Source organism: Pinus tabuliformis, chromosome X, assembly GCF_031772625.1.
Source record: "Pinus tabuliformis cultivar Carrire ecotype Pingquan chromosome X, CPIR1, whole genome shotgun sequence".
Taxonomy (NCBI): Eukaryota; Viridiplantae; Streptophyta; class Pinopsida; order Pinales; family Pinaceae; genus Pinus; species Pinus tabuliformis.
The window spans coordinates 569204089-569213767 of record NC_142308.1 but is presented as its reverse complement, the minus strand read 5'-3'; the positions used below and the strand labels follow the sequence as shown (position 1 = coordinate 569213767).

Genomic DNA, 9679 nt, shown 5'->3' with positions numbered 1-9679 from the left:
AGAGGATATGGAAATGTATTCCAGTGGTTCTATGTTGGCAAATTTGGTTGACAAGAAACAAGTGCATTTTCAAAAATCAAATTCCAAGGATAGGGAAGACCCTTTCAAAAACTTGGGGTCTAACCTTTGAAATACTCAATGTCAAAGGAATAGCTCCAACAGACAATCAAATCCTTCAACAGGAAGAGAGGGATTGGCTAAGCAAAGCCATATTAAATAATAATGGGCAAAGAGGACAAAAGAAGATAAGCACAGGAGGAACATGGAAAATAAGAATGAGTGAAGAGGAACTGACAAAATGGAGGAAAAGCCAAAACAGATACTGTCTATACTTTGATGGGGCTTCAAAGCACAATCCGGGAAAGGTAGGGGCATGAGGAATAATCCTCAATCCTTATGGGAAAGAAAATGTCATTTATGAATGGGGCTTGGGACAAATTTCAAATAACAAGCTAGAAGCATACAGTTTGTTGATGGGAACAAGAATAATTCAAAAAAGAAAAATTCAAAATCTCATCATCATAAGAGATTCAGCCATAATAATAGAGACAATGGCAAGAAACAAAAAACCAAGCAATGAGCACATGAACAAAATATTTAGAAGAATCATGAAGAACTTGGAAGGCTCTGGCGATGTAATCTACAGACATGTCTTGAGAATTCAAAATCAACAAGCAGATTACTTCACAAACCAAGCAGTGAAAAAAAATGAAGGGCTTGTTCGGGAAAACCAGGAGGAATACCATAGCTCAGTTCCTTAATAACCAACAAAAGCCTTATGTTTAACGTTAACCAAATCCAAAGGAAAATCACAAGGAGAAAAGCAATAAATCAAAAAAAAAATAGCTACAAATCAACAAAGGACACAATACCGCAACAACAACCAGGAAAACATGGGAAAGCAAAGGAAAAAGCATGAAACTTCAGGCTTTCACACGAGCAACAGCAAGAATGAAGGCATGGATCCAAGTCACAAGAACCACACTGCAATCTATCTCATCGAAGGCAGGTTTCGGGCTGAGATAAAGTACAATAAGAACAGAGGATACATTCATAAAAAATGCAGCAACAATCTCAGCGAGGAAATTCCCATTTTCCGTGTTATTATAGTGATTCTTTGGTCTCCAAGATCCCCCCTATCCTATCGCATCACCAGCAGTGTTTCCTCTTCACAGTGTGTAGACTACATCTTAAGCCTCCATCCTTCTTTTAACCCGCGCCTCAGCGGTATTTCAAAAAACCTTTCATTTGCACCTATTTCTACCGTCGAGCCCGCACTTCCAATCAAATCAAAACCGTTGATCGGGAGCTCGATCCGACGGTCGTTGTTTAGCCCGACCATCCAAATCTGTGCGATCCACCCTCACTGGCGATCTGTACACATAGGATCGAATGGCTCTCACCGATTTTGGGTGGTCAACAAGCACGGAAGTTACCTGCCCGAAAAGCGGTATTTTCTCTCTCCTCTAATGCTATGTGTCGCCCGATCAATGGAATCGGGCTACCCCTCCCTTTTACCGCTTACAACTTTTATCCTGTCCGATATACCACCTCCGTGTTTAATATTGTCTTTCTGCTTGGTTAACTTGTGGACCTGTTCGCGCCCGTTGACCGTCGATCTCAGCCATCGATAGTTGCGACGGATCCTCCAGCCATCAGCGCCACTGGTTTATCCCATCCGCACAGCCTCTAATCCCAACCTCTGCGTCTTAACCTGGGCTGCTAATCCTCTGACAACCTCGTCCGTTGACTCACCCAACGGTCCCTGTTTATGCAAAAAGGAAAGTGGACATCCGCAGCAAAAGAAGAAGCATCTCAGGCAATCCAAAACCAAAGATATACAGCAAAACCTGGAGCAGAAAGCAGAGACATGGGAAGAACAAGCATACAAATCACATGGTATCCAACCCAATAAAGGAGAGAACTTGGAGGATTTTTGTGAAGAGGAACCAGTCAAATCAGGAGCATTCAGTCTTTAAGCATTGAACATCTATCACAGAGCTCATGACTTGTAAATTTTTATTTTTAGTAGGTCAGTTCGTTAAACAGTACATTAGAATCCACATAAAAACTCAGGAAGTCCTGAATACAAGCCTAGGAGAAGACACTGCATTCTCATCTCATGGCTTTGAGGTTTTTCATGATACAGTGTATGTAATAGGAGCTTGCTCCATCAAAGCTTTTGGTAATATATAAACTACGCGACCTTGTTAAAAAATAAGAATAACATGAATTGTAAATAATATATATGAATTATTTTTTAAATATTCACTTATTATATTTAAAAGAAATATCTTTTTATTTTAAAATTTTGTAAAGGTAAAATTTCTCATAAGTTAATAGTCAAGTCAATTGATAATAAGAATAATCATCACTAATTATTGATTATTATTTGGTCATGTCCATTAACTTATTATTTTAAAAATCACACCATCTAACATGATAGTGGTTTGGAAAATGTGGACTTTTCTATTTCATTCTGTTCAAGAAAGATGACTTTTAGCCAATTAAGGGTAATTTTACATCTTTACTTTAAAACCAATAAAATGGTTTCAACTTAAATAATATTTAAAAAAAATGCAATATCCCATCTCATCATCATTAACACTACCTTTATAACATATACTTTTACACTACCTTTATAACATATACTTTTTAATAACATTTTAACTCTACTTTATAAAAATATATTTTTAATAGCATTTTAACTTTTAATTTTACCTTTATATAGCATATACTTTTTAATAACATTTCAACACTACTTTATAAAAATATATTTTTAATAGCATTTTAACTTTTAATTTTATGAACATCTTATTTATAAGAATTAAATATAAAATATTATAATAATAATGACTCTGTGTTATAAAGCCTATTTACTTGAAAAGTTAAAAAGGAGAAAAAGTAAAACTTTATCTAAAAAACTATTATTATGTGTGCCCTTCACCATCTTAATTATAAAAATTAAAAATAAAATATTATAATAATAATAATAGCTATTTGTTAGAAAACCTATTTACTTGAAAAGTTAAAAAAAGAGCGAAAGTAAAACTTTCTGTACGCTATTATTAGGCGTACCCTTTTATGGTTTCAATATAATGAATCCACTTGTATATAGTATTAAAACATGTTTTTGATTGAAAAGTTAAAGGAGCAAAAGTAAAACTTTCTGTAAACTATTATTATTATGCGTACGCTTTTATGGGCCTCAATATAATGAAGCCACTTGTATTTAGTATTAAAACATGTTTTTAAATAGTCAAAGTGAAAGTTTGCATGTCTTTGCCTTTTTTAATCTGTATCTATTTTTTTAATATTAAAAAAATTAAATAGAGCGAAAGAAATCATGTTACAATGCTCAGTAAAGTCAAATTCTCACACAGATCTTATCTCAATTACAGATACCATATATTAAAAATACACACATGCAAAGTGAAGTTCAAGCATGCGTAAAACAATTATTAAATACTAAAAACAACATGTATTGAACAAAAGGTAGAATCGTGTATAATTTATTACAATACAGTTAAAATTAACAAGTGAACTATAGGAGCAATGGCCTACGTGTACAAGGTCCAATGATGCCCTTCTTACAATGAAATGCACATAGAAAGACAGAAAGTTCCACTCCTGTCTATTGAGTCTTCTTTTTCAAGCTCATATTGGCAGGCCACACAAATTTGATATATTGCAGCCCTCTCAACAGCTAAACACTTTCATGTAGCCTGATGTTATCCATCACATACAGATGGACCAGTGTGAACATATGCTCTGGAAATAACCAAAAATTGCGCTCTTAGCGTCATTATGTTGAAAGTAATTGAAAGGCTTAAGTTATGAAGTTTAAAGAAACACTGCAAAGATCTCATTCAGAGAATAAATAAAATTTAAAGCTTATGCAAGAGATTATATGCAGGAATCAACCTTTATCGTGTACATTCGATGGTGATATTCTCATGTTCTGGAATCCGCAGAGTTCTATAGATTACACTGCTCAGTATCTGATTCTCTTGGATATTGCCCATCTTTTTGACATTTCTTGTAAGGTACAAAGCCTGCACCACTGTATGTTCTGTTTTCTGCTCTCGAAGAAGGCAAAACATCATTTTCTATTTTTTGAATATGCCTACGAAAACCTATTGAAGACATCTCTTGAAGTATTTGGAATTCTAAGATACTATCCACACTAGTTTCTGAGTGATGAAATGTCGCACTACATTCTTCCTTAGGGGGATCACCATAGTTGCTATGGCTTGCAGAAGCCATCTTAAAACTGCAGTCTTCCATCAATGGGGTAGGGCTCCAGTTACTTTGTAATACAATATTTCCAGAATCATCTGGCATCTTATAATTATGTGATACATTGGAGATAATTTCTCCTGAATTAAGGTCCCAATGTCGAGGTTGAAGTCCAACTTTATCTTGTAATTGCATCAACGCCTGAAACCGGAACATAAAATTCAGAGTTAAAATGAATCCCAGGAAAATGTCTTTCCATCCACAATTGATCAACCTCTCTGAATACTACACTGCCATTTGTAGAAAATGCTACGGCGTTAATTCACAGTTAGCGTTCACAAATCCATTTCAATAAGTACAATTTTTAGTTTCTTCACATGTGCACAGGAGAGATGATAGAGAAAATACCTCGTTTCTCTGTTTTTCGTCTTCTTGCTGGCTTTGATTAGTATAATTGCACTTCATGCCAGGCACTTCAGGTTTTTGTTGTAGACCATCTTCAAGACCTCCATCTCTTAAGACTTGTGGGTAAGAACATTGAATCTTCTCATCTTCGGATGAATTAGAGTGGCATGAATTGAGCAGTGGAGAACTCCAGTTTGTATTATTGAATACTGTTGTGTTATGAATTGTGCTTCTTCCAGTGCTATTGTTTACTGACTGAAACGTATCTGTCTCACTTTCCTCGGGTGAAAATGCGTCTTTTCTAATTTGCCCGCAATCCAAAATTTCATCTTCACATGGAGCATCTTTATTTTCAGCATAAATCTCAGAACAAATTGCTTCATTTTCCATGGATGCAAATAAAAAATCATCTGTAAATGAGTTTTGAACAAAAAGAGTTTGACCGAAAAGCTTCAAGCTTGCAGACATCCGACTTGGCTGCGATGTTCCCTGTATCATTTTGGGCTTATAAAGTGGCCTGCTTTCTGAATTATCCTGCGCAAGTTCTGTGACCTGTGAAATTTCAATTGAACATCAATATTTAGGAAGATTTGAAAAACGATTCATGCAAGTTGGAAAACATCGTAGATTAATGCAGCTATTTAAACTTAAGGCCTCTTCAATTCTCATGAGGTCACGAGTTCTTCCTAAGGTTTTAAAAAGTCAAGTGCAAATTCTTTTGCTCATAGAGAATGAAACAAAATGGATAAAATCAAGACTATAAAAGCATAGGAATTCCCGCACCTTGGAACATTCCCTTTTACCGTGAAGATTTGCTGCAGATGAATACGATTCTTCACAACCCTTGGTTCGAGAGTCCTCATCGGCAATTGAAGCGTCACCTCCTCTGTCAATAGCTCCTGTCTTTTTGGGGTAAGGATGTCCTGGCTTTCGCTTTGGACGTGGAGGTGGTATCTCAAGATATTGATCAGTCATGGTTGAATTAGTTCCTGATGAAGCCCCTTTCTCCAACTGCAATTAGGAGCGAGTTGTTAAAATTCCAAAACAATGCTTCAAGGCAACAAATATTCTCATGGTTTCATCTACTCGAAAATAACATAATCCAACATTTTACATCAAGGATAATACCTTCTGAAACTTTTAATGTATTAATTAGAGCGTTATGGAGAGAATTGATAGGATGAGTTGCATTCATTACTGTAATCCATCGAAAATTTTCACGAGGGGTAAAGTAACTTTGTTTTTCTAATGAGAACTAAAACTGTATAGGACGAGTTGGATTCATTACTTTATTCCATCGGCCATAAATTTGGACAGCCACTGCGAAGGAAAAAGAATCAGAATAAGCTGAAAGGGTTGTTCTATCGAGAATAAAAGATGGACAGGGTCAGCTGGTTCATTACACTAATCCATCTTTGTTAAATTAGACAGCCAGAACAAAGGAAGAGGAATAAGAATAAGCTGAAAGGGTTGATAACGTTTAGTGAATTCTCACAAAAACAATAGTTCTCCTGATGCAAAGGCCATTGAAAAATACAATTTGTTGGGATTCAATGAAGTTCTGTAATAACTTTCGAATCAAACCATTAGAGTAAAGTTTGTTTCTTTTCAGAATGTGATGGTAATAAGCCATCATGTGGAAGATATTCACATACTGTTTCCTGCTTGGTTTATTCCAAAGAGGGAAATTCAAAATGTAAATCCATGTTGTCGTTAATAAAATTGAACTTCAATAGCAAATTAGTATTCATCATTTTAATGTTTTTAAATTATGTTAAAAACATCCATAGGTTAATGTTATTTTGGTTATAAGGATAAATTTTAATTATATATAATATCTGGTTTTATGTATGGGATTAACACTAAATTGCATTTGTAAGCACATGATTCCTCAGTTAAAACCTAAAACCTTAGCAGTTACTAGTTATAGGTATTATCTAGCTAAAACTATTTTTTTTAAATACTGGAGTATAGCCAAGATAAAAGTGTTTTTTTTTTCAATACTGGAGTACAACCCAAGACTACTTCTGATAGGCTACGATGTAAGGATTAACACTAAATTGCATCTGTGAGCACATGATTCTCAGTTAAAACCTAAAACCTTAGCAGTTACTAGTTATAGGTATTATCTAATTAAAACTATTTTTTTTAAATACTGGGGTATAGCCAAGATAAAAGTGTTTTTTTCAATACTGGAGTACAACCCAAGACTACTTCTGATAGGCTACGATGTAAGGAAACCCAAGACCCACATACATATACTTCTGACTACTTCTGATAGGCTACGATGGAAGGAAACCCAAGAACCACATACATATGGCTGGAGTGTAAATCTGCCCTCATGGAACCACCAATGAGTTATTTCAAATAGTTAAATTTTATCGATGCACTATAATGTTGCTGCACCATATCCTAAAAAAATCATGTAAAGAAAAATTAAACCAATAAACCCTCATTATTGTAAATATTTCCGGGTTTATTGTAAATATTCCCCCACTTTGAAATAAAAAAAAAAAATATTAAGTATTTTGTTGCTTTGAAGAAAAGGGAAACAGAAACACACATAAAGGGAAAAGGGCTGGGAAGATGACTCAACCCTAAACAAGTAAGTTTAACTAAATTGAAACTTCCAAATAAAAAGCTAAACCAAAAGGAAAACTGAGAATCGGGACTGGAGAATCAAAAACCTTTGTGAAGAATTTCTGGGCATGGCTGCGAATCTGAACAGCATTTTTCGTACCAATGTGTTCTGCAAAAGGCACATAAAGGAAATAAGATCACACCACGCCATATCTTTTGAATCAAATTCTCGAGGCATCGGATAATGTTCCTCGTTAAGATTAACACTAAACATTTGGTTGGGAAAAATATAAAGTAGTTAAATTTTCGTTGCACACTGTTTAACTGGCATATAAGTCTAGCGGCTACCTTCAATGTGACGCCACGATCGCCCATACAGTTTCAAGGCATCCAAGAACTTTTTATGTTCGTCTTCAGTCCACCTCTCTCTTTGCTTTGTAATTGTGTATGGCTTTCTCACCTAGTCAAGCAGAGCCAACAGAGAAAACTAAATACAACATAGAGTTTTGGCCTACTGCTTTTACAGTGATTTCTGAAACAAACAATACTGTATCAAAACGAAATGTCCAAATAGGACTTTCATAAGTGCCCGTCACTGATTTGTCTATGCTGGATAAGAATGTGAAATAATCTCCTGCTTTCATTCAAGTGCACGCGAAAACTTCAAGAGCTGCTATTTCTGATCTGATTTAATTTACTAGATAGGCATTTATTGAAGACGCAAGTGGCTTCAACTAAGATGGTCCCAGAAAAGAAAAACACAGAGAAGCACACCTTCGAATGTGGCTCCTCTATTGAAAAATGAGTTTCTCCCTCCTCTATTCTGTCAATCGAATAACTTTCCATAAGGTATAAAACTTCCAACGCAATTTACTTCTCCAGTAATTGAATGTTTCAAAGCATCCTATAAATTCATTCAGCACAGTGTCAAACAGCAAAGGAACAACGAAATGCAAGGGATTTCAAATGCCAATAAATCACATACGAAAATTTAATGGCTATTCATCTAAATCAAGAAGTAAGGATGATTCTTCAAAATAAATTGGCGCTACAGTATTTAGAAGAACAAAGCTTATTAGAAGCAGACGGAACGTGTAAATGTAACCAGATTAACTTGCCAGAACGGTAAATTTAGAGAATTCTGGAACTTCGAAAGAGAGTTTCACATAAGTGAAAAGCAGCTAGCCGTATTCGTGATCCGAATCAATAAATCTGGAAAGGTTGGAAATCTTTAATTGCATCAATAAATGTACCTGTGCCGAAATGATGATAGACACCGAGTTCATAACGACTTTCTCATTTAAGTGCATGTATCCTGATGCTAGGTCGCCTGCTCCAACGTTTCGATCACGTCACCACGTACAGAACGCGAAAGAGCAAAGGTTCGAACGGCTGAAACAGTTGAATTTTGATTAGCTTTATCGTATGCTTTGGATTTTATCTCAATTTGCTGAGACCGTTTGTCCTCGGCGTACAATCGGATGCAATGTTGACACAAGACTACGTACGAAAATAGAGAAGCAGCAGATTCAAATTAGGAGTTGGATTTGAAAATAAAAATCTGAGCATTCAGTTGCGGATTTCCATAAATATCTTTAATCTTGTCCAGGGAATTGACAGTTACAGTATCTATGGCAGAGTGATAAAGCAAGGTCAACTTGATAAAAGAAAAAAGAAAAAGATCAGAGAAAAACTATAAATTCTACTGTTATACAAATCATATTGGCAATTTGCGAGGTCTAAAACTATGCAGGATTGTCAAAAATAAATTCACAGACAGAAAAGGAAAAAGAAGAAACCGATTTCTTCGAGTAATCATCATGGCTAAAGATAATCTAACCTGAGAACCATCACGGCAAAACGCAAAGGCGTGAAAATATAGAAGAAACGGCGCTATAAAATTCAGAACGGTTGAATTTTGATAATGTTGGAATCGTTTCTTCGAGCTCTCCACCGTCGCGGTTGCAGAAATTCCATCCTGCACCGATATGAGTGACCTTTACGAGGATTGCTGTGCTGGAAAGCTCCGATATGTATGACCTTAACGAGTATTGTTGTGCTGGAAAGCTCTGAAAAAAAGTGATTTTAAGGCAAAGGATAAATGAATGGAGAAAAGAATCGAAAGCCGAGAGGCATCATGCTGACAGGTGCACAAGGACGTTCGGTGGCTGGAGTAACTCATGTGCGTATATTCTATACCCCTTCGTAGGATCGATCCGTCGCAAAGTTGTGACCGTCTGATTAACAGAAATACGAGAATATTCGTAACTGTAGGCACCACAGGGATCTCCCCGCACCGGCAGTTGTCAAGCCACGCTGCCCTCGTCGCCGACGGAATTAGGTAGACGGAAACCGGCGGCCGCTAAATCGACAATGTCAAAGAAGTTGGATAAATGCTTACGTTTCTTTTATTTTCCAAGTATTTTACAAGAGAGTTTCACCATTTCGTCGATGC

The 9679-nt window shown here is 35.9% G+C and overlaps 1 protein-coding gene across 5 annotated transcripts; it reads right to left on the bottom strand.

Moving 5' to 3' along the window:
- Nucleotides 1-3484: 3484 nt before the first annotated feature.
- Nucleotides 3485-9322, bottom strand: LOC149141288 (uncharacterized). 5 transcript variants are annotated; one of them, XM_089447030.1, is made up of 9 exons: nucleotides 9065-9320; nucleotides 8478-8724; nucleotides 7999-8128; nucleotides 7573-7684; nucleotides 7332-7393; nucleotides 5428-5655; nucleotides 4648-5196; nucleotides 3925-4440; nucleotides 3485-3771 (listed from the first exon to the last, which is right to left on the bottom strand). In XM_089447030.1, exons 3-8 carry the CDS (start codon nucleotides 8068-8070, stop codon nucleotides 3979-3981), a joined length of 1485 nt encoding a protein of 494 aa, XP_089303156.1. In that variant the 5' UTR covers nucleotides 8071-8128; nucleotides 8478-8724; nucleotides 9065-9320; the 3' UTR covers nucleotides 3485-3771; nucleotides 3925-3978. The 5 variants fall into 5 exon arrangements, with proteins under 5 accessions (XP_089303156.1, XP_089303155.1, XP_089303159.1 ...); XM_089447029.1 differs by having other exon boundaries at nucleotides 8478-8616; XM_089447033.1 differs by having other exon boundaries at nucleotides 7999-8047; nucleotides 8478-8616; nucleotides 9065-9319.
- Between the last annotated feature and the right edge of the window lie 357 nt (nucleotides 9323-9679).

Coding starts and splice junctions, on each gene's coding strand:
- LOC149141288 (XM_089447030.1), bottom strand. CDS start 8,070: ATGGAAAGTTATTCGATTGACAGAATAGAGGAGGGAGAAACTCATTTT. Junction 7,394..7,572: donor ATCGTGGCGTCACATTGAAG/GTAGCCGCTAGA, acceptor TGCCTTTTGCAG/AACACATTGGTACGAAAAAT. Junction 4,441..4,647: donor ACGAAAAACAGAGAAACGAG/GTATTTTCTCTA, acceptor TTCCGGTTTCAG/GCGTTGATGCAATTACAAGA.